The sequence below is a fragment of the Empidonax traillii genome, unplaced genomic scaffold, assembly GCF_003031625.1.
Source record: "Empidonax traillii isolate 1590-97213 ecotype Southwest subspecies unplaced genomic scaffold, ASM303162v1 scaffold375:size1330703, whole genome shotgun sequence".
Classification (NCBI taxonomy): domain Eukaryota; kingdom Metazoa; phylum Chordata; class Aves; order Passeriformes; family Tyrannidae; genus Empidonax; species Empidonax traillii.
In genome coordinates this window covers 897,825-921,825 of record NW_020955568.1, presented here as the reverse complement: position 1 = coordinate 921,825, position 24,001 = coordinate 897,825, and the positions used below count along the sequence as shown (strand labels likewise).

Sequence of the window (24,001 nt, the reverse complement as noted above, 5' to 3'; positions counted from 1 at the left end):
AGTAGTGAGATTGTTGCTGCTGACTGTTCACAGGTAATGCAGAGGTGGCAACTCACCTTAACTCCGAGGTCTTAATGTGAGACAGCGTTTGCAGATCTTCTCATCTTCAGTATGCTGAGGAAGGAAATACACATGTGAAAGTGATAAACTTTCAGTTTGCAGTAATAAAATGTGTGTAACTTGTATAAGCCCTTTTCCTGATGCATTCCATGTGTGTCCCTAGAGCAGTGAGCAGAGCTGGGACACAAACACACCTCCTGTGCTCCGAGCTCGCCCTGGGCATCGCTGTCCCCTGTGACTGAGCCCTGCCAGAGCCCAGGTGTGGGCTCAGCCTGCTCCCAGATGCCTCCTGCAGCATCCAGCGAGCTGCTGGAACAGGAGCTGGGTGCATCTGGGAGAGCTGCAGCCACTGCAGTGCAGACGTGCCCCGAGGTGAGCAGCGTTTGGGATGAGGAATGTCTATGTTCGGTTCCAAATTTTACTAAAAACCTTAAAATAAGAAAGAAATCCTTTTCCCCTGCCATGTATTTTATGAAGAAATGGTTTGATGTATCACTGCTCATTGCCATTCCCTCTGAAATCCTGACTCCAGCAGGCTGTGAGGCTGTTGGTGTGTGTCTGGGGGAATTGCTGTTTATTTATCCCGGTGTTTCTTGGGTAGAACTGAGTGGTGTCTCAGGAACTTCAGGACAGTGGCTCTCAGTGGAGGATTAGGTATTCTGACGAGAGGAGTGAATTTGGGTTCTAATGAATTTTGTGTTGTCTGAGGCTCTGTCAGGACTAGCACTCTGAGCAGATCACATGGAAACACACAGATGGTTTTCCCAAAACGTGCAGTGTAGCTTTGAAAGAAAACAGGAGACAAGTGTGCCAGCCTGTAGAAGAAAAGGAGAGGCAAATAGAGAGCCAAGGTATATATCCTGCTTGATGCCAGTAAGATCAGCTGGTTTTTGGAGGAGATTTGAGAAGTGATGGTTCCAGGCGTTGGGGATCAATGATCAAGAGCTTCATTTTATCTGTGTTGTTACTTTGTGGATAAGAAATAGATACCAGCTGGGTGTCTGGCTTTGTATCATGTCCCTTTTTGGCAGTGATGCTGTGGGAGATGTGTCAGGATGAAAAGTGGAAAGAGAGCTGCTCTCTGACTCAGGGTTTGACAGCTTTAAAATCCTGATAGACTGGAATTTGTTTTCCACTACTGGTTTCTGTAGAGAGTAGTTCTTAGTTTGGGGAGAATCCTGTATCAGCAAGATGTACAAAGAGTGTTTGGTTTTGGTTTTTAGTACCACTTGCCTCTCTAAGTGAGGAGTGGGAAGCATTTGAAAACCAGTCAAGGTCCCACAGCTGAAGTAATGGCTCAGAAAGAGGCAAGTGGATTGTACGAGTGCTCTGTTAGGAGGTCAAGGTGCCATGTCCAGCCAACTCTGCTGTGCAGCTCTGGGAAACTGCTCCTGGTTCTGCCTGTCTTCACTTCTGTACAGAGGTTGTACCCTGCAGACATCTGCCCAAGCACTGTGACCTACAGTCACACTGAATCTTCAGTGCCCCAAGGTTTTATCTGTTTGTACGTGTCAGGTGTGAAATTATTAACCCCCCTCTTCTGCCAGGCAGCTCAGTGGTGGTTTACAGTGATCCTGGCTCCGTAATAAATCTAAGAGGATGTGCCTGTAATGCCCTTATTTAACTATCCATGCTGCACTTGCACTGTCAGCTCGATTGCCCTGAACCAGAGCGTTCCTTCACCGCTCACGAAGCCTGCCTTGCTTTGCAGGCCTGAGTCCTGGGGTAGGGCCGGTGGGGAGTGCATACCATTGACTTCAGCACTTTTTCCCTTCCAGCTAAGCCTGGAAAACCTTAGCCAAAAGACGGCAAACCACAGGGAAGTGGAGACGTGTGTGATGTAAGTGACATCTGACTTTAAAAACACCGGCCAGCACCACCAAACCTCCGTCCTGTCCCGTACCCTCCTCCCGCTGCCCCTCGGCTCCAGCTGCCGTGGACAGCCGTGCCATCCTCTGGGATGGCTCTAAAGCTCTGCCACCCTGGCTGCTGCAATGGGGCGAATTCGTAAAATCTGTGAATGTAACTCAGCAAACTTCATTAACGTAAACTTAGCGAACCTGGAGCCTTGTGTTCTGAGAGTGTGTTGGAAGAACCTGGCACGCCAAGTGCGGGGCTTGGCTAGCACCATTTTTCTGCCTCGTATGGCCTGAGGAGTTGGCAGAATCTTTGGGAGAATAATAAGTCCTGCTGGAAGTCACCATTTTCTGACTTGCTTTAACAGTCTTTTAAACCAATGTTTCAGTGTCTTGTTTTGCAGACTCTGGAGATAATTTTTTTTAACATGTACTACTTAAGAAAAATTGTCATACAAAACAGCCCAAGAGTTTCTTTTGCATGAAAAAAGCAAAAAGCTTCAAACACAGGACAAAAAATAAAGTAGGTGATGTTCCTGGTATAGCTGGGCTGTCAGAACTTGGAGAACTGTCTGTTCTGCAGACGGGGAGCACAGATCCATGGGGGTAACTTGAAGTATCAAAGGGAAGGAGAGGTCCCTGTGGATGTACTCCTGGCTGCGTTTTATTTATATTGTTCATTTGGAGCTGTGCAGTCCCTGGGGAAAGGGCGATGTCAGGAGCTATATTCCTCCCTTTGCTGTGCCCACTTGCTGTTCTAATAATAATTCTCCCTCCTGTCTCTACTGCTGCTGCATTACAACACAGTCCTTAGTGCAGGGAGCACCTCCTCCTCTCCCGAGCTGCTCCTGATAGTGGCTCTTCCTTTGGACACCACCAAATACCACCCCCTCCACAGCATGATAGGCCAAAACCAGTGCATGAGATACCTAATTTTATTTTCCTTCTCTGTCAGCTGGAAAAGCCAGTTTTGCCTATTTTTCCTGCCTTCTAATACCTCTTAGATTTGCCGGCTATGGATTTTCTAGTGTGTCTTCTATTGATTGCATAAATGGCCTCTTCACAGTGGGTCTGGTGGACCTCCTCCACGTGAGAACTGCTTGGTTTAGAAAAAACAAACAAAAACCAAGTTGGTTTTACTTGCCTGTGTTAGGGCTGACCCTGGTTCTGTTGGCAGTGGCTGGGGACGTTGGGGAGTGTAACTTAAGGGTAACATAAAATAAAATTCACTTAACCACGAGATTAAAGGACACATGCACAGACTGTGTGAAACATACTTTGCCATTTAAGCAAGCTCCTGAATTTTTGCAAATGTGTCTGAAGCTGCTCTGGAGCGCCTGGATTACCACGCGGAGCGCGCAGAACCCTCGGCCTCGCCGCAGGATTTAGGTCACCCTTGCTGCGGAGCACACAGGACCCGGGGTATTGTCCTCTTCCTGGAATTCCTGAATCACCTCCTGGCTACTTCTGACATCTGGTTTTTAGGTCTGGCTGTTCACTTTGATCTCCTTTGTTGGTGCTTTAAGTACTCGGTGTTTGTTCCGTGCTGTGGGAATGTGAATGTTGGCAGGTTTGGGACACAGCCTGGTGGGTTGCAATGTCCATGTCCTGCTTGCCTGGCTCCTGCCAAAGCTTGTGACATCTGGGTGGTATGTTTTGGACTCTGGCACCCATATGGCAGTTACCTGACCATACAAAGATACTTCCTGCCTTTTTCTGGAGCTCCTTGAGGAGTGGTTTGTGCAGTGCCCCCTTGCCTTGCACTGGTGCTCTGGCTGTCACGTGGGTGTGTAAAAACAAGTGGATGGGTGCTGCATCTTGTCCAAACCAGGAAATCAGGAGACTGCTTGGTTGGCAGGATGGCTCCCTAAATTGTCCCAAAAGCTGGGGGGGAACTGCCAATTCCTCCTGCCTTTGGTAGCCATGAAGTGTTTGTACAGGCAAGTATTTCTGGAGCCTCTTTGGTTGTTGTGAAGGTTTTTTGTGACAATTGCTTGAAAGATGCTTCTGGGTTCTTCCCAATGGCTGGAAGGAGTTAGCTTTGCCATTTCCTGGCTTCAGTTGGGACATGTAGTAATTATTTGTGCAAATAGCATCCAAACTGAGTTGCTGCACAAATGGAAACTTGTTGCTTAAAAAAGCACTCACTGGAACCACTAGAGAAGCTGCTGAAAGTAAAAGCTCTGCATTTGCCCAGTTAGAGGTGTGTTCATCTTGCACTAAAATCCTGAGCACAAAAGAGCTGAAGACCTGGCAGCCATTTCCAGGGGAGATGTTTTGTTGCTGCTGCTGCTGCTGTGAAATCTGTAGCTCATCTTTGGGTATCTTGTATGTTTGGAGCAAGATTTTAAACACCACTCTGCCTCTTACAGGCTTTCGTATTGCCTTACTTAGTCAGTACTGGGATTATCTACATTATATCTTAGTTTTTTGTTCAGATGATTATTGTACAATATGACATTTTGCTCATATGAACAGTATCAATATATCTGCAGGTACAATTGTGAGCAGTGCAAGCCATGGAATTAAATAGTCTTGAGGAGGCAGAGAGGAAGGAGAGGGCATTTTTTAGCATTCTGTTTAAATATTTGCTGTGTTTTAGCAATAGGAACTAGTGAGCTACAGTTTTCAGCAGTTACAGAAGAAAATGAAACAATAAGAGAACTGAGGCTGGTCTCTCTAAATGCAGGATAAACACCTCTGCAGAAGGCAAATTTGGAGAGGATTTCTTTGTCCAAGTGTGAAACCCAAGTGCTGTTTGTGCTACAGTCCTTTCGTTGGCAGTTCTGTGTTTGTGAAAAAGGTCTTTGGAGTTATTTTATTTTATGACTTGTATGACTGTTATTTTTAATTTTGCTCTGTTAACTAGTGCATTGTGCAATAATTACTCCCCTGCTTTGATTCTCAGCCATTATTTTTAATGAGTCTTGAGAAGAGTAACCTGTGGGAGAACTGCATGCTCTGTGTTACATCCCCATGGAACTGAACATGCATCTCATCTGGATGAGTTCACAGCAGCTCTCAATTTTTGAGTAACGTGAATATTTTCTTCTTCATAGGATTGAGTTTGCTCTAAAAGAAATCATGTCATCAGGAGGAGCTGAAGATGATATTCCTCAAGCAGAGAGGAAAACAGTGACAGACTTTTGCTACTTACTGGATAAGTCTAAACAGCTCTTCAATGGCTTAAGGTTAGTGCATCTTTGACAGAGCCTTGGAACACACACTTCAGTATGTGGTGCTGAAGTCAGCTGTATAGTAACCATTTTGAACTCAAACCCAGTAAGTTTTTTTAGGAGAGAACAATGCACCTATGTATGGGTAGTTTGGGACCACATGTAAGAATGTTTGTAGGAACAGAGGTTCCAGTTGATAGTAAACTAGAAGTTGGAAATTCCCTGAAATGGATAGAATTTGTACTGAAATGCTATGTATGAAGTGCACAGTTAAGGACTAGGTGTGGCTGTGTACAATCAACAGCATGCAAGTTCAAACCACCTCAATCTGTGCCAAAGAAAAAAGGGATGAGGAGGATTGGCCTAGGTGGGAGGAAAGGAGAAGAGGGAACATTTTTTGGGAAGAAATCTAGGATATGATAAACAGAAACATTCAAACCATACCCTGTATGTGTCTGGTGAAAGAAATGCTTAAACTGAACTGTGGAGAAAGGTAAAAGCTACATTTATCTACAAAGGATTTCTCATAACAACTAGAAAGTCTGGCTGATTTGTCTGCAGGCAAAGTAGAGTAAGGGGAGTTCAAGGAAAGTAGTTCAGGTTTGGACAGTGATGTGGACATCCTGTTTTGTCAATATATGCTGAGTTAAACATTCTGTATTCAGGATCTGGTTTATTTCTAAGCTTTGCTGTGGAGTCTCTTAAGCAATACGGGCTTGAGCTCATATCTGGTTGGCAGTTCAGCCTCTTCCTGGTCTCTGAGTAATCCTGTATGTTTGGGCCCATATAGCTTGCTGTTAGTCAAACACAGATGGTTAGCAAAGATGTTTTTAATTCCTCCGCCCCCCGCTATTGATAATCCTTTCATGTGCTTTAGGAGTTGATTACCAAATCCAAAACAAACAGTTTGTGCTCCAAAATCTGAATGGTGAATGGGCAGTGGAGACGAGGAGTTCTTGGTGATTGCATTTGACACCCTGTGAAAGAGTCTAAAGCAAAAGGACTGAGAGCTGGAGGCCAGGATTTGCAGGACCGTATACGACATTACACAGGCTTTCTGATACTCATTTGTACTCTTCAGTGACTTGGGCCAAAATTTCCAGCGAGCTCCATCACCGAATCACAGAATATTCTGAGTTGGAATGGACGCACAAGAATCATCGAGACTCTTGTCTGTCTCGATGATAGAGGTTGCTTGAAATTTTGGCCTGAGTCCCTGAAGAGTGCAGATGAATGCAGTTCATGTGTGGCTGTGTGCTGCTCAGTTCAGATCAGAGAGGTGGCAGGGTAGCTCCAGCCTGTCTGTCTCTTCTCTGGACATGGAAGGAGTTAGCACCCGTATCAGATTTCCAGATGAGAGTTGTAGTTTCTGTGTACATCCATAGTGCTTTGCCAAAAAGAAAGCCTCTCGTCCAGCTAGATGAAAAGAAAATGGAAAATACCTTTGGATGAAATGTGGCCAGTAAAAATAGAGAGATGGGCTTCAGCAGCCAGTTCTGCTGTGTGAAAATAAGAACATTCTGGAATGGGAGCCTGCCTCTGTCCTTACTGTAACCCGGCACGGTTAATGTTCTTCTTGCGCTGAACTTGATCACCATTTCACCTCTAAGACTTGTGATTGCCAAGGGCATAATGACTGGATAAAGCAACATTATAATTCTCAGGCATCTCATCTGTTAGAGCTTGTTCTCTGGGGAGTTCACCTGAAAATAACTTGGCAAGCATCCCAATTCTTAGTCCGGTTGCTTGCTTTTCCCTCCAGCATAATAAATGCATCTGATACATTTCTGCCACCTTCTGTTTTGAAGATGATGATGGCCTTTGCTGCTGTGTTTTATGCCATAGTCTTGTCCCTACCACATTTTGTGGAAAAGAAGTGACGGGGGAGGGAGAGGAGAGCAATGATTTCCTTCCCAAAACCTCCTCTGGGCACTTCAGCTACAGGGAGCTGAGCCTATGGCTGTGTTGGCAGCTGCTTAGCTGTTGCTGCTGCCAAAAATTGCAAGGGCTCAGCCTGCCACGTCTTTGTTTCAGTAGCATTTCCTTCCTCTCTTCCCAATACAGATGCCAAATACAGCATTTGAGGAAAACATATGATGGGCTGCCAGGGCTGCTGCTCGAAAGTGTACTTTGTGCTCGTGCTCCTGGTGATACCATCTCAGGTGGCCATGCCTGCTAGGATAGTGCAGAGGGGAGATTGTCTTTCTAGTGCCTGTGCCCTGGGCTATAAGTTAGAAAAAACTGCTGGTGAAGTGTGTTCCAGTGGCTCTATTCTCTGCTTTCCCCACTCCCACTTGCTTTTTTCTTGGAAAAAGTTGGAAAGAGGGAGGGTGTTAGGAAGCAGTTTTTCACAGTGTCCTGTCACTGGTATTATTTTCTTTTTAAGGTTAAAAATGCTTAAATGTGTTCAGTATCACAGAGGAGCTTGAAATTTTAAGAAATGAAAAGACTTTTCACAACCACGTTTTAGGGAAGGGATCGTCCCCTGTACTGGGCACTGCTGAGGCACCTCGAGTCCTTTGTCCAGTTCTGGCCCCTCACTGCACTGCAAGAAGGACATTTAGGTGCTGGAGCGTGTCCAGAGAAGGGAATGGAGCTGGGGAAGGGTTTAGACAGGAGCAGCTGAGGGAGCTGAGGGGGCTCAGCCTGGAAAAAAGGAGGCTCAGGGGGGACCTTTTCACTCTCTGGAAATCCCTGCCAGGAGGGGGGAGCAGGGAGGGGGGTCAGGCTCTGCTCCCAGGGAACAAGGGGCAGGAGGAGAGGGAATGGCCTCAAACTGTGGCAGGGAGGGTCAGGTGGGACGTCAGGAAGAATTTCTCCATGAAAAGGGTTATCAGGCATTGGAGGAGGTGGAGTCCCTACCCCTGCAGGTGTCCAAGGAAGGACTGGATGTGGCACTCAGTGCTCTGGGCCGGGTGACAAGGTGGGGATCGGGCACAGGGTGGGCTCTTTTCCAACCTTAATGACTCTGGGATTCACGGTGAGTGACAGTGTGTATTTTGTAGCACCATGTGTTTTGTAGATCCCTAGTAAGATGCAAGTGTGGAACCTCTCCGTTTTGTTCCACACTGCTGCTGCTTTGGAAACAACAGGACCCTGTTCAGCTTCAGGCAGTGCTGCAGGTGTCCCTGCTGTGGTCCTGGGAAGGGAGTGGCTTCTCCCACCGACCCCACTGGTGTGGCAGGTTGTGGGGAGTGCCCTGGTGTGAGTGTGCCTTTGTGGGTTGTTAGAGTCTGTGGGGAAGCTTCACTACTGTTATCCTGCTGCTGCTCAGTTCTGGGAACAGGAGCCTGTAATTACTACAAGCCCATGAACATAAAAGGAAATTGTCTTTTTATCACCTGTCAAAACTGTGAATGTATTTAAAGCTTTGAATATTAAACTTGCAGTTATTGTAACCTCCCTCTTTGAAGCATACTGCTGAGTCCCCAGGACTTTCTCAACTTCTTTACATCTCTGGAAGTTGTCCCTGTGTGACAACTTCCATGTGGTGCTGTCCAAGCACACCTCAGCACCTTTAATTGGGTTTCAGCCAGTATTATCTGGCTTCTGCCAGCAGTGTGGCTGAAATGAACTACTGACAGAGAATTCATTATGAGCACATAAGTAGTGCTGGTCTTTGCTGAGACAAGGAGTACAGCAAGAATTCGATAGAATTCTGGACTGTCTGTGGAATTTATTCACCAGCCACTCTAGTGCAGCAAGGGAACCAGTTTTTTGTGCCCACTGTGGGAAACCCACCCTTTTAGAACATCTGAGTTTGTGTCTTCATGTCCTGTTTGGAATGTTTTAAAAGCCAAGAAACTGGAAACGGTTTCCAGTTGTTGGAGGCTATTGTACTGTCCTAAATCGAGACATCTCCATCCCTCCTCTGCATCTGGACTCCTCTGGCTGTCCCTTTGTCCCTCCTGCAGCGGTGTCCAGCCTGAGTGCGTGCCCCAGCACTGCCTGTTCTGAGCCAGCAGCCTGGGCTGGCACACCCTGCAGGAACCTGAGCCTGCTGTCTTTGTCTCTCCATCCTGTTCTGGTGTCCTGCTGTAGATCTGGAAGCAGTGAAATAAGGACCTATAATATCGATCTTTCGTTCTGAAGTTGGGTGTGTAATTGTTTCTGGGTCATGTATTCCCTGTCTCCATTGGTGGGAGGATCTGTGTTAACAACCCACTCTGCAGTCGGCTCAGGCTTTAGGATTCTTTTGAGGTATTTCTCCTCTGGTGCTATTAAAAAAACTGCATTATATGTCCTCTTTTGCCTATGCAACTGTTTTCTCACAGCCAGATTTCTTGGTACATGTGAGCAGCATGTGATGTTGAGCACACAGAGCAGTAAATGGATGGCAGGAAGGGCAGCTCTTGTCTGCGAGAAGCTGTGGTGAAACCACGGTAATGTATTGTCATAAATGAAGTTTTATTACAGCCATGTCAGAATACTATCAAAAGAACAAGTGCTACTGTCTGTTTCCATGGAGATCTTTCCCGTTCCCTGGGGAGCCGAGGAATCCATAGTATTGTGCAGCTATGCCAGCTGCAATTAGGGAGCACGCTGCTTGAGGAATATCCATGTGGACAGCCAGCAGTGGCTGTGGGCAGCAGTGGCCAAGCACACGGACGCTGGGCTAACAGAGGCTTCTTAAAATGACACTGATTTTCAGATACTCAGATCTAACACAGCACAGTGAGTTGGGCTGGGCTTTACAAGAATGTTCAGGCTAGGAGGAAGGTATGGAACTGGCTGACAGGGGAGGTATAGAGAGTGTAGTAATTATCTGACTGGTGAGGGGTAGATGTATGAGCATGATCAGAACAGTTACCTGCTTATTTCTTAAGGGCTGCACATACCTTCTTCTCAGAGTCCGAGAGAAGGGTGTTTTCATGTTCCCATATGTTAGACTTCTGCTCAGATGTCCTGAGCAACTTGGCCTATCAGTTTACTACTGGTAGGGTTTTTTGAGTCAGCTTCCTAATTCAGTCATTCTGTAAGTTAGTGCTGGGGAACATTTGTATATTTTTTTTTAGATTGATCCCTTTTAGTGTTGTTCTGTATTTGTATTCACTTTTTATTTTTACTTTTTAACATTGAACCTTGTGGATGTGCTAATTAGATTAAAGGTACCTCTTGCTATGTCAGAACCTCCAAGTGTATCTTGGGCATTTGTTGGACTTCTTTTGTTTAGCTAAAATGTTTACCTCTATTACAACAAGAGAAAGTGGTGCACCATTCCTTGCAGGCATGTGATTGTATCAAGCTGTATCTGGCTGAAGCTGGTGCCCTGAAGCAGGTGTTTAAATTCCTGTTCACCCTTGGCTACACCAGCCTGAGTTCCAAGGGGTTGAGACTATTTCCTTAATGAGTAGCAAGAAATATGATGATGATGCATGAGTCTAAATGAACTAATTTCCATTAGATTATTCTACTTGCTCTTGGGGGAGGTGTTTTTTTTTTTTTTTACTATGGTGTTTTAAGAGTCCAATTTAGCTTTTTGTACATATAACCATAAAATTACTTCTATTTTAGCAAGACTATAAGATGTTTTAAATCATCTGTGGCATGTAGGAACGTGGTTGTTTCCTATTTGGAGTGATCCAGTAACAAGAGGTTCTGAGAAACTCCGGGAGTCATGGTTCCCGTAGTTTTGGGTGCAGGCAGAATTCTGAAGTACTGCAAGTCAGTCCTGAACAAAGCTGCTCTGACTTGGACACAAACAGGCTGTCACATTGGGCTGACTGCAATGTGCTCCCTCACTCTGCCTTTGCCACTGTCTCTTGCAGGGATTTACCTCAGTACGGGCAGAAGCAGTGGCAGTCCTATTTTGGGCGAACGTTTGATGTTTACACCAAACTCTGGAAGTTCCAGCAGCAGCATCGGTAAGGGGATGTTGTAGCAGATAAGTTGTGTGGGTTTCAGCACAGCTTTAATCTCTGGTGTGCCCAGGGCCCCAGCTAAGATTGAGGTTTCACTGTATTGTTCAAGCATGAAGGGAGGGAACAGCCGCTTCCTGCAGCGCTCACAGTCCAATGAATTAAAATGTTGCAGAGTTTTCAGTGTGACTTTTATAACAAACCCTTTTGCTCTACCTGAGTGTGTGGTGCTTTAATGTCTTACTGAGGAGATGATGGATTCTGCAGAGCAGAACCCATCTGGAATGGTGTGAAGCCTCTTGCTGCAGCGTGGGCTCTGATCCTTCACACCTTCCGCTGGCTGCGTGGTCTGAGTGTTCTCCTGGGAAGTTGTGACCTTTTGTTGGTTGTATTTTGTGCATCACACTTTTGTCTGGTTCTTGCAAGTTAATGCAAGATAAATGGTCTTTGTTCTGGGGGGTGTGCTGTGCTGTTGCCTTGTGGGGGCTGCTACTGGGAATGCTGCACCAGGAATGAAAGCTGAATTTGGCCGTGCGATGGCTCTTTGTCTTGTCTGGTGAGATGTTCTGGGAAATTCGGGAATGCCTTTTAATCTTTCTTTTCTCTCTTGCAAAATAGACAAGTACTGGACAATCGGTATGGGTTGAAGAGGTGGCAAATTGGGGAAATTGCTTCCAAGATTGGGCAGCTCTATTACCATTATTAGTAAGTAAGCAGAGAAGAGGATTCAGTGGGGAATGCAGGGTTAGTGCAGTTCCCTGCCAAAGGACTGGATGCTCAGTCAGGAGGAATCAGTGATTGGGCTGAGTCACGATGCCTGTTTCTGAATGAGGGCCCTGGGGACTGCATGGGGCTGCAGGGAAAGGCACCTGTGAGCCTGGGACCTCCTGCCACCAAAGTGTTTTCCATGCGTGCTGCATTGGACTGTCCTGCAAAAGTGTGATTTACAAGTTTGGAAGCTTTGTGTTCCTTTAAACTTCCCAATGAACCCATCACCTGTACATATGGGTGCAAGATGGGCAGCTTTGACTGTTAGCTGAAATGGGATCCAAGCTCTGAAATCTGGCTTCCCAGAATGAGTCTGGCTTTCATATGGTGTTACTTGAGGAGGGAGTTTTGCTGTGGGTGCACAAGCGGGTTGAGGGGGCAGGAAGGGAGGGTTTGGCTTGGATTTCCATCTGGGGCAGTGAGCTAATCTGATTCTTCCTGTGCAGCCTGCGCACCTCAGAAACCAGCTATCTCAACGAGGCTTTCTCCTTCTACTCAGCAATCAGGCAGAGGTCGTACTACTCCCAGGTCAACAAAGAGGACAGGTACGTCTGAATGGATGCCCTTGTTTGTTCAAGACTAGAACAGTGCATGGAAACAGCCAAGAGCTATAAACTGTAGAAGCATAACTGGGATAAAATCTATGTTGTTGAAGGAGGTTTCTTTTAATCCTCCTGCCATGATTAAAAACCTGATAAAGATAAATGAGAGCTTTGCTGTATGACTGGAGGAATATTCTATTACCTGGTCCTGGATAGAAAGCCATTAGCCCCAAAGTTCTGTCGTGTTTAGTCCTGAGCAGTATCAGTGCTGGGACCCAGAATGCTGTGGCTGGAAGATGAGTCAGCTGGGCTGAACAGTGGAATCTGTTTGATTAGGCTTTTCAGGGGAACATCAGTTAGTACTGCAGTACAACGAGGTTTGAAGAGCCAAACATGATATCTGACCCCCATGCCTTTCTCACATAAGGAGACTGTGGAGAAGGGGGAGGCTGTGGCTTTCTTAGATATTTTTTATGTCCCTGTACCCAATTTTAAATAAACCTCTAAGCAGCCAGGCAGCTATTGATCACGATATGACCTCAGTCAGAACTCTTAATCTGCAAGTGTTCAGCCTTGCTCTGGTCTCAAACTCCTCCTCTCCTTTACCCCCGATACCTCCCTCTGTTCCATTTTATTCTCAAATTTGGCTGTTGTGTTTTGTTGTTGTGTTTAGGCCTGAACTGGTGGTTAAGAAGCTGCGTTACTATGCAAGGTTTATTGTGGTCTGTCTCTTGCTCAACAAAATGGATGTTGTAAAGGACCTTGTGAAGGTATGTTAAAATAAGGTTAAAGGTGCTGAGGGGTGGGAGGTTGCTGATCCTCTCTTTTCTAGTCTATCTGACATCCTACATAGCGAACATCATCTGCGATTCAGACATTTAGTAATGACACTTTAAGCTCAAACGATTTGACAGTGTTGTTTGAACACAAAGTAAAAATATTCCAATAGCTGCAGCCTCGTCAGGGAGGTGCCCTGTGACTGCAGCAAAGGAACACCAAGCTGCTCCCCACAGCATATGCTTCCCAGCCCCTCCGACAGCCTCGCTGCAAGCAGCTCCCAGTCTTGATGGTTTTGTGTAGGTTGCATTGCTGTCTCTGTGTCTGAGCTCCCTTGAACTGCTAGCTTAGCTCAGCAGCAGCTGAAACAGCCACACCATTCCCTTCCTCAATGTATTTAAAGTCACTTGTAAGCTGAAATTTGAGTCCTTGGCATCCGTAGCTTATGGTAATAACCAGTGACAGAGCTGCTTGTGAGTGGGATAGTTAACTCCAGATATTCTTTGCATTTGGATCTACTTAAAAGACAGTTTGCATTGCCAAAACGGAGTGCAGCGTTGGCATTCTGTCTGCTGAAAGAGCGCGTTTTGGCTGGCATGTTAGTCAGAAGTGTGTTGCATATGTTCCCAAGGAATTTATTTGTTATTCCTAAAGGCCAGCACAGCTAACCAAATGTAAAGTTACTGCCTGCCTGTTAGACTCTCGGTTTGAGAAGTGACTGTGTCTGCCTTTCAACTGTCTACATCAGGAGCTGTCAGATGAAATTGAAGACTACACTCATCGTTTTAACACTGAAGATCAGGTGGAGTGGAACCTGGTTCTTCAGGAAGTGGCAGCATTTATTGAGGTGAGAATACCATTTCCTTGTAGCTGTTTATTCAAAAGTAAGATTTTCTGTCTTGTGCACCGCAGTGGTGCTGTATCCCCACTGAGGTAAGCAGGGGCAGGGACAGTGTGCCTGTCCCGTTTACTCATGGATGTGTTCATGGGACAGCCCTCAACACGAGTATTTAAATATTGCCAGAAGGGTGGCAGCATTACCATTCACCTCCTTTGCTGTTCATTGCTGGGAAGGCAAACTAAAATAGAGCAGAGTTATTCTGAATGAAGGAATATTTAGTTTATTCTGTGTGAATCTGTAGGGTTGTTGATGCTGTCTGGCTCCTCAGGTACAGAGAGGCTGAAGCAGAGCGCATGTCATTGGAGGCAGTGTGCTTATCTGTTTGCTGTACTTTCATGCACTAGTACCGTGTATTTCTTGCAGTCCCTAAGAACTTTGCCTTTCCATGGGGGAAGGCATTACCCTGTGGCCTGCATGCAGATAGATAAGTATGTATACAGAAAAGTCATTTAAAAAATCTGCCTCAGTTATGAAATGTTCTGTAAGTGGTGAGGCCTTTGGACTTTTCTCTGACTGCACATCTGTATGTTTTCTGAATTCCTGATTTATTCTGGTTGCTTTTTTCAGGCAGACCCTGTCATGGTTTTAAATGATGACAACACCATTGTAATCACCTCTAACAGGCTTTCTGAGACGGGAGCTCCGTTGCTGGAGCAGGGGATGATAGTGGGACAGCTTGCTCTTGCAGATGCACTGATTATTGGGAACTGCAACAACCAGGTAAAAGAAATTCTGGAAACCTGGGTTTACATCCCCCTTGGCAACCTTTCTGATCATACAACAGTGAATCCAATAGAGGAGAACTCAAAAAATATTTTTATTGTGATGTTTGCAATGGCATCAAGAAGAAGAGGTTCTCAGAAATAGGAGCTAAAAATGAAATGTTAGATATTAGACCTGTGGTACTCTTACTACTTGTATTCATCATGTCAGTTAAATTGATACAATTGATTTTCTTATATTGGATTGTTCTTAACATTTGTGCACGAGAGGCCTCTGAGATGTGTCTTGAAAAAGCTTGACTTAAGCTTGCACGTGACACACTCCAGTTTGTTGCAACTTCAGTGGCAACAGGAAGAGGGTTTTAAAAGACATTCAGAGTCTTTTTTTTTTTACATGATGATGGTGAGGTTATACAAACATCATGACTTCTCTCTGAGCTCTTTTTTCAGATAAGCAAGGGAGTTGCATCTAAATGGCACTTAGTGTGTCTGTATCAGGTTTTGTTTGGATTTATAGTCCGTAGCCATCTCAGCACTGGATTTGCAAACAGCCTGGAAAAGTCTGTAATGTGGAAGCAGGGGTCTGCACTGCAGTGACCTGTTGGGGCAGAGCAGTTACAAGGAGACTTTGTCTCAGTGAGCTTTTCCAGAAGCCCTTCACGGCTCTTTAGAGATTTGAAGAGGGCACTGACAGATTCCTGAGAGAGAGAATGGCCTGTCTGGTATGCAGTGGAGTCTCTTATCTGGATAATTCCAGAGAAATGCTGTTCAAGGTGTATCTGTCAGAATAAACTGTTTGGCTCTCCTGCAGGTCAAGTTCAGTGAATTAACAGTGGACATGTTCCGAATGCTGCAAGCGCTGGAGAGGGAACCGATGAACTTGGCGTCACAAATGAACAAGCCTGGAATGCAGGTCAGTTCCACTTCAGCGACAAACCTGGCAGCAGATCTTAACTGGGTCTTTTGGTTGTTTGATTTGTATACTCCCTCAGTGCCGTCACTGTGCAGAGCAGGTCAGTAAAGGTGTGTAACCTACTGGAAGTTAGTGAAGAGCAGCTCAAACCTGGACTCCTCAGGTTGCTAGGGCATCTGAAAGTTAATATCCCCTGCTGAGAAAGCATAAAAATATTGTAGCTGGGGGCATAAGGAAATATGAAGAATGTAATTTATTCATTTGAGGTGAAGAGTGAATTTTGTCGCTCTTTTCTTGGGCAATGCTTTAGAGAGTAAGAAAGATTTAGGTAACAAGTTTAAACGGGGGATACTACAAAGTTGTTCAAATACTGTGCATCTTGCTTTACTGTGTAACAGGAAATGCACCATGGGCAGACCATTTGTGTAGGAAGTGTGTTGGAGATTCTAAAAAGTAGAAATTTAGAGGGTTTTGAAACTGCTTTGATGATATCTGTTTTGAGGTTTTTTTGAGTAGTGTTTTTGTTTGTTTGTTTTAACAGGAATCGACAGAGAAACCAGCAAGGCGGGAAAACCCCCATAAATATCTACTTTATAAACCAACTTTTAGCCAGCTATATACATTTTTAGCAGCATCATTTAAGGTTTGTGAAATTGCTGAATTTATTTGTCAGAAAAATATCCAGGGTGGTTTGTGACACTGAATAAAAAGTGGATCTCCGCTGATCTGGAGAACCGAAAAATGTTAAAATGGAGTTCTTTTACTTCATGTCATGCCAAACATAATCCCAAATCAGGGAAGTACCTCAGGAAACGGTACTGTATAGCTGCCAAATCTCCAGTCCTGTATCCCATTCAAATTGTATCCTGCACAAGCTGTATTTTTAGCTGCCTGTCTTGTTTCCTTACCCCCTACTCTCCTCCAAACCAGTCATCTATACATTAGTAGATTTTTTTAATACAGTTGCTGCACTTATTTTAATTTATCAAAGTTGCTGGGCTCATTATGCTGAGTTCTGACTGTACACGTCAGTGACTTAGGATTCAGTAGTAAAACCAAAATATGAATCCTACAAAGAAACAAGTTTCAGTTTGTCTCAAGGAACAGCTGGTGAGGTGCAGGAAGTTCATCCTTCTTAGAATTTTGTGTGCCTGCATGCTCAGCCTTTGGCAGAAATTAAAAATATCTGTTCCCTCATGGAAACAGCCCATTAGAAGGGTGGAAAATAGATTTCTTTTACAGGTCTATACAGAAAGCTGGATGTGTTGTGCATGCTGGCCAGCTGAGAAGGGCCGAGGGGAAAAGGCAGATGTTGCAGACTCTGGGGTATTTGGAAACAAAGCCTCCTTTGTGAATTGTTGGGGAGTTGGGGTCTGCATGGATCTTGGCAGAGTAAGGGAAGCCAGAAGCAGGACTAGCACAATGATAATGGCAATGTATTTGTGAAGGTGATGGTTGAATATTAAAATAAACTTGTCCCTTTCTTCCCCTGCTACTCTCCTCGTGTGGATTCCAGGAGCTGCCTGCAAACAGCGTGCTGCTGATTTACCTGTCTGCCACGGGCGTGTTTCCATCAGGTCGTTCGGATAGTGAAGGTACAATAAAGGAATGCTCCCTGTCATGAACAGGGCTTGAATTCTCTTTATGTTCCAGGACAAGTGACCAAGAAAGCTGTCACAAAGCTCCTTTCAAAGACAAGTCAATTTGATTCTCCTATCTACTTAGTAAGATAGCCTTTTTTTTCCCCAAACAGTAATTGATTATTTGTATTTTAATTAATGTGCATTAACCTGAGAACTTTTCAAAGGACACGTCCGGTTGTTGATGCATCTGAAGTATTAAAAGCTTCCCCAATTTTGAAGACCACATGGCTCAGCTGATGCATCAGTGCAAAGTTCATAAAATGGCTGAGTGGCACTTTGTGGTTCTTTCCTATCCCCAGCACCAGGAGATGGGTGGTGAAAGGGCTGAAGCGGCTGCAGGGACTGGTCTATTTGCACGCTCGTTAACCTGACAATTCAAGCCCTTCTCATGATTTCTGACAATTCCCCTCACCTCATCCTCCTGTTCTTTGCAATCTAGCAGAATATTTGGATGCAGCTGCAATGCAAAAGCTGAAAACTGGTTGGCTAAAGTAAACACAGTGCAAAGATCTGTTTATATAATTCAAGAAAAAATCCAAATACCTTTTTAACATCCTAAATATTGTACGAACCTCATCTGTTTGAGACTTGCATTCCTTTATAAGATGCATGCCTTGTCCTCCCCGGTGCATGATTTATAGAGCTCTCAAAATGTTAAAAATAAAAAAATCCCTGTCAGCTTTGGATTGTGGCAGTGATTTTTTTAAGTGCTTTTAACATTTTACTTCTTGCTGCAACTAGGTGGTAGGTTCTAACTGAGGCATGTTCTCCAAGGCCTGTGGTGTGTCCACCTCACTGCATGTGTTGTTTCAGCTTAAGACCTTGTGGTAGAGGCACCTGAAGAGCTGCACAGTCAGAGTGCAGCTTTCAGTCAGCGAATCCCATCCCAACTGCAATCTTTTAATAAGGTGGTGTGGTGTGCACAGAGTTCTGCCTTATTAAAAGGGAGAGCAGCTGCAAGTTGCACTGTCCATCGCCTGTGAGCAGCTTGTGTTTGGCAGACCACGTGAGGTGTTTGTAACTGTGCTGAATTAATGTCTGTTCTGTTCCTGATTTTGTATCCCCAAAGCTTCCCTCTAAACGGAAAGGTGCCTTGTATCCAAACCTGAAAAAATTGCATTTGGTGGCCAAATAGGGGTCAACCAACTCTGCAAATGTACCACAGAATGAGGAAACCCTAATACTTTAGTTTGCTAATGTTAGTGACATTTCATATCCATACCAATGGCAGAAATATATCTTGATATCTTGTAGGATGGGATATTTTTTATAGCCATTGCTTCCATCTTAGCTCTCCATCAGACAGTCAGGGGGTAGCTCAGTTGTGCACACTTAGCAGAATGCTTCATTAGCTTACCATGGGAACACATGTCCGGGGTGTGTGCGTGTGGAAATTGTGAATTCTGACTTTGAAATCTAAAATATAAACCTTTGCTGCAGATTTGAAATCTGGTTAAATCTGTTTTGTCCTTTTGTCATTCTCTGAGCTCTCTCTTCTCCCCTTTGCAGTGTTAGAACTGCAGATGATAATAATATAGCCATTATTTTTTATTAATTTATCCTTACTTTTTTATCAAATTCTGAATCTGGAATATGCAAACCCATACAGTAATTTTACAGAGGTTTTGATTTTCCTGTTTCAGGTGTGTAATGGGTTTTAACCTTTTTCTCTATAGTTTAACAAGAGCCAATACCTGGATCTTTAGTATTATGTTTGAGAATAAATAGTGAATAATTAAATTAGAAGTTATGAAGTTGCATTGTTTGCTTCTATTTGATAGATGCTGAAACTGCTAAGAAAGTATAAAATGGAGTATGTAGTGAGCAAAGGCTCCACATTCCCCTCTCCCCTCCTTACAACTGCAGTAGTTCAGATTCCTTCAGTTTTCTGAGATTTGTTGTTGCTTCCTCCCTCCCATATAATCGTTAAATGTCTCAGGGTGAGTTGCCCCTGCTGATCTGAGCTTCCTTTCCCCCGTGTAGGTCCCTATGACTTTGGGGGTGTTCTGACAAACAGCAACCGGGACATCATCAACGGGGACGCGATCCACAAGCGAAACCAGTCATACAAGGAGATGCACTGGTGAGTGTCACAGTGGGACACCTGTGCCTTCAGAAGAGTTTGTCTTCAGTAGAGAAAAAGGCATCAAAGCCTCTGGAATTCAAACTCCTCAGTCAGGACATCACAGAGGAGATTGGCTTGAAGTTGAACACTTAGAAATGAATGTGCAGCTTCAAATGATGATTTAAACACTTCAGAAGTATTGCTGTGACGTAATGTAACTTCTTAATTACTGGCAAACTTCAGATTAACGATGGATGATTTCTCAAGAAGATAAACATCTCTCGAACTAATAACAAGTCCCATAGGCCATATTATAGAGAATACCAAGTGAGTTGTGTAGTTATTCCCTGGGGACGAATCCGAGGCCTGGGGCACGGGGAATCTGCTTGTTTTTTATCTGGGTGTGGGCAGCTGTGTGGCTGAGCAGTTCCAGTGCTCTGTGAGGTGTCCCTTTCTCTTTGCAGCCTCCACCCTGGAGATCTCTACCCTTTCACCAGAAAGCCTCTGTTCATCATCGTGGACTCTTCCAACAGCGTCGCCTATAAGGTAAGACCCTTGAAGGCAGCTCCTCGTGTGGTAGGATACAGTGCCAACCCCTAGTTAGCTTACACTTTTAACAGGCTATTTTTTTTAAACAGTTTGTATTCAGTCTTTCTTTTCTTTTGAGGTTGTGCATGCTAGTCAGGATCTGACCCTATGAATAGGAACAAGAAGGAGAAGCACATGAACAGCCGCTCATTGGAAAGTAATAAATCCTCCTGGAGGGAAAAAAGGTTCAAGATTTCCAAGGTCTCTGGTGGGAGGTTTATTTTTGTTTTATACCAAAGACAAATCTCGGTGTGTGTGCATGGGGGAGGGAGTTAACTAATGTGCTTTTCTTTTTTCCAGTCATCCAACACTCAGTTGCTTTTAAGCAACAGAAAGGAGTGAAAGCATTGAGCCTGCTCTTATAAAACAAGGGGTGTCTGTGTCTGAACCAAGGAAGTAACAAGACTCAAATTAGCATCCAGTGTTACTGTAGAGTGGTATTTGCTTGGACACTGAGCCTCCTTCCTAGGGTGCTCTGGACTTACAGTAGAATTGCTCCATGACAAATCACCTCTGGGAATCCACAATTCGGGTAATACAGAAGCAGGCACTGCACTCACAGTGGCCAGTTGAATCTGCAGAGCATTACACATTTATTTCATTCATGAATGGGGTAATAAGAATGTGCTATATCTGGGGAAAGTGCCACTTCTTCTGTCTTCCTTTTATAGCTCCATTACGTGCAGTGAGGAAAGGGAACAAGCACAGCTGTGTTTCGGAGGAGGAACAGGGACGTCTAGTGGCCAGAGGAACTAGTGCCTTGTTCAGAGTCCACAGTCTGGGCCACTTGTTTTAAAGGCATTTGTTGGCCAAGGAGAGGTACTAAATAAGTGGTCAGTGTAATTTGGGAAGCTCCTGCCTGACACTCAAATGTGGCCTCTCCAATAGGTCTTTGCTGGACTCTAATGCATCTCAGAGGGCTTTTTAAACACCACTGCATTTAAGTTCACCACACTAGGATTCAGAGCAAATCTGCTTTTTATTAATTGCCCTTCCCCGTTTAAAGGGAGGGAAACACAATTGGAATGATTTACTTGTCTTTCTGAGAAAATGAGTGTTTGGTAGGGATTTATTTTCCTCTGCTCTTTCCTGACATTCATTCCAGTATAACATCAGGAAGGTTGGTTTTGTTTCAGGGGAAGAAGTGTGGCTCAGGTTTGGTTTTTGGGTTTGGTTTTGAGTTTTGAGTTCCTTCCTCTAATAGAATTGCTGAAAGATGTCAAGTGGATCAACTCTGTAAGGGAGTAAGGGATTCCTGGTCATCCTTAATTCAGATACAGCTCTGTGGACAGCTTAGAGCACAGGGTCTGTTTGGGGTGATGGATTTCCACATGAAGATTTGCAGCTCTTGTGAGAATAACTGTCAAGTATTTACAGTGGAATTTTCTCTTTGTATTACATTTAAATTTGATAATTTTTTTTTTTTTTTAGATTTTGTGGGCACACAGTAAGCAAAACTGTAACCTCCACTGAGTTTCTTTTCCTTGCCCTGCAGTGAACTGACCGACAGTAGTGCAAAACTCGCCAGTGCTCTGTCTGTTCAGCACACAGAGCAGCTGGGGGAGAGCAGTCCAGCTCTGCCTGTGTGGAAGGAGCACAGAAATGGGAGTTTTGGAAGTACTTCAGGACAGGATTACAGAAGTGGCTGCTAGGAGCTCTGACCCAGATCAGAACTGTGTGGGCACAGCTGTGAGGAATCTAAGAAGAAATATGTTCAGCATTTCAGAAGTGACATTCACCTTCCTTATCTCTTGAACCTGAGCGTAGGCAGGCAGGTGTCTGGGGACAGGGTTAGGTGTCTTGTTGTGTTTTCCACTGAAGGTACCTGGCAGAGCTCTCAGTGTCAGTGTTTCCCAGCCCTGGAACACTCCTGCCTGTCCCTGTGCTGTGCGTGCTGGGCTCCTTGTCCCCACAGTGCCCTGACAGGGCTGGCGTGTGACTGTCCCTGGGTGGGCTGGGAGGGGCTCTGTAGGCTCGAGTGCTGGCATGAACAAAGAGGTTCTGTGCAACCGTGTGAGAAGTTGAAATCAGTACTGCCTTTTTTCCACATGGCTGCCCTGATCTTTCCCGATAGGACAGGAGCTATCCTGACATTTAAATGTCACTGCCGGCAGTACGGGCAGCAACAGCAACTGCTCACACATCTTTTTCTGCAGCCCGTTCCTGCTCTCCTGCACGCATCCCTGTCCTCTCCCCCTCTCTGCAGGGCTGAAATGGTGATGACTGAAAGTCAGTCCTGCCAGGAAGTGACTTGCCAGTTTGTCAAATCAGCGGCACTTGAACAGCTTCCTCCCTGTATATTTAGCTGAAAGTGGAAGATGACTGCAAATCGAGCATGTCTACTGAAAGCCGTGAATTTTTTATAACACTTCCATTTAAATATAGATGGCTGTGTGTTCTTGAAGGTTACCACTGCATATGTGGATGAAATAATATTTTTAGATCAATATCATCCTGTAGCTGTGGTTGTCTAGGATCACGGATCATCGTCAGATGCAAAGTCTTAAAATCAAACCAAACCCAAACCTACAGCCAGTGAGAATGCAAGGCCTTTGTGGTCCAAGTACTCAGCTTAACAAAGCCTACACGTGAAGTGACTTCTTTTGGGGATGACACGTAGTTCTTCTTTCAAAAGAGATGTACATGCATTGTAAGAAGCAGCAGTGCTTCTGTGGGAAACTTGGCTGAAGTCAAAAACCAGAGCCAGTATCAAAACAAAACATGGATTATCCTTATTGGAGTCATCCATGCACTGAAAGGTAGGGCATTCCTTATCCAGAGCTGCTGTCAACACCTGGACTGCAGGGCAGGTTTTCCTGGTGCACCACTGGCCCTCTGCTCCCAGCCATGGCTGTAAATGCTCCGCTTCCTTTGTTCCATGTATGCCACAGCTCTTTCCTGGGGAAATCAGGAGCTGGGGGGTGGTGGTGGTGAGTGAATCCTGGTGTTCACCTGGCCTCTGCTAGGCAGCTGTGTGTGGGCAGGAGCCTGGAAGTCAGTGTGTCCTGGATCCGTGGTGCAGGGGGAGCAGGTGGCAGGAGCACCTGCCTTCCAAAGAGCACGGTGTGGGTTGAGCCGTGGAGTTTCTCCCCTGGGCAGGACTCAGTGGCTGTGTTGGCTTCACCTGCTGGGACAGAGTCCAGAGTGCTCCCAGATACTGCAGGGAGTGATCCCGTGCCTGGGATACCCGAGTGACCCGGGGTTGCTCTGGGCACTGCTGAACTGTGGTGTTCCTGCTGCTGCTGGCAGGTCTGCTTTGGTCTGTAACTGAGTGGTATAAGATGGAGTTAAAGTCAACCTTTCTTTTTAGTTCACTTTCACCTGTCCAGTTCCTGGGCTGGCCTGGAGTTACTGCAAGGGAAGAGTCTTTGTTTCTTCATTAGAGACCAAACCTTGGGATCCAGCATTATCAATCTTCCTTGGGCTCCTAATGAACTCAGAGGGTTTTTAGGACTAGTCAGCATTCTGTCGAAGATGGGAAGTGTTTTATTTTGATTAGACTAGATTACTGTCTTTACTATTTAGCAGATTTAGATTAAATTAATTCTGTAAAACTAATTTAACTGAAATATACTGCCCGGAAGGGAAAGTTCCATTTGAATTACACAGAGGCCAAGAAGGAATTAAAAAATTAGCTTTTTGAGGATTCTGCACAAGCAAATACTTCTGGTGTTGTGTGTCTTACAGCCATAACCTGACAGTTTTAAGACTGTAATTTGCAGATGTGTGTGTGGCACTCGTGTGCTCTGGATGCAATGGTTTGAGTCTGTGCTCTGAGAGGGTGCAGACACAATCACATCTTTTATGGATTTGCAAGCCTGCATGGTTAAGAGAGCTGTTCTGGTGACAGCTAATGAGGTTATGTAAATGATTGTTGGCGTTTTTCCCCTCTGTGGTAATTATTTACCACCAGACAGATACACAGTAGGACTGTTATCAGGTAAATGTTGCTGGAACTGGACAATGGTGGTGGTTGAGGTTCTGGAGAAATCCTTGTGCAATGGGACACTTTTAGGGAATATTTAAGGTGCAGGTGCAGGGGACATGAAATGAGTATTGTAAAATGAGGTGCAGTGCAGCAGATGTTAAGGTTATTACATACTTGTTTTAAAGGAAACTTATTTTAAAACTC

General features: G+C 44.9%; 1 protein-coding gene across 8 annotated transcripts in view; it reads left to right on the top strand.

The window, feature by feature from the left end:
• SCAI (suppressor of cancer cell invasion) overlaps window positions 1-24,001 on the top strand; it is a 37,555-nt gene that overhangs the window by 5,569 nt on the left and 7,985 nt on the right. For 3 of the 8 annotated variants that reach the window (XM_027892972.1, XM_027892971.1, XM_027892973.1), the window contains exons 2-14: window positions 3,240-3,338; window positions 4,976-5,107; window positions 10,861-10,956; window positions 11,569-11,655; window positions 12,165-12,263; window positions 12,934-13,030; window positions 13,786-13,884; window positions 14,506-14,658; window positions 15,472-15,573; window positions 16,115-16,216; window positions 17,090-17,168; window positions 19,200-19,299; window positions 19,746-19,827. In XM_027892972.1, the coding sequence (XP_027748773.1) occupies window positions 5,001-5,107; window positions 10,861-10,956; window positions 11,569-11,655; window positions 12,165-12,263; window positions 12,934-13,030; window positions 13,786-13,884; window positions 14,506-14,658; window positions 15,472-15,573; window positions 16,115-16,216; window positions 17,090-17,168; window positions 19,200-19,299; window positions 19,746-19,827 (1,203 nt within the window). In that variant the 5' untranslated portion in view covers window positions 3,240-3,338; window positions 4,976-5,000. Of the gene's footprint in view, window positions 1-2,115; window positions 3,433-4,975; window positions 5,108-10,860; window positions 10,957-11,568; window positions 11,656-12,164; window positions 12,264-12,933; window positions 13,031-13,785; window positions 13,885-14,505; window positions 14,659-15,471; window positions 15,574-16,114; window positions 16,217-17,089; window positions 17,169-19,199; window positions 19,300-19,745; window positions 19,828-24,001 lie in introns of those variants that run through there. The other 5 variants (XM_027892967.1, XM_027892966.1, XM_027892968.1 and 2 more) reach the window with 3 other exon arrangements.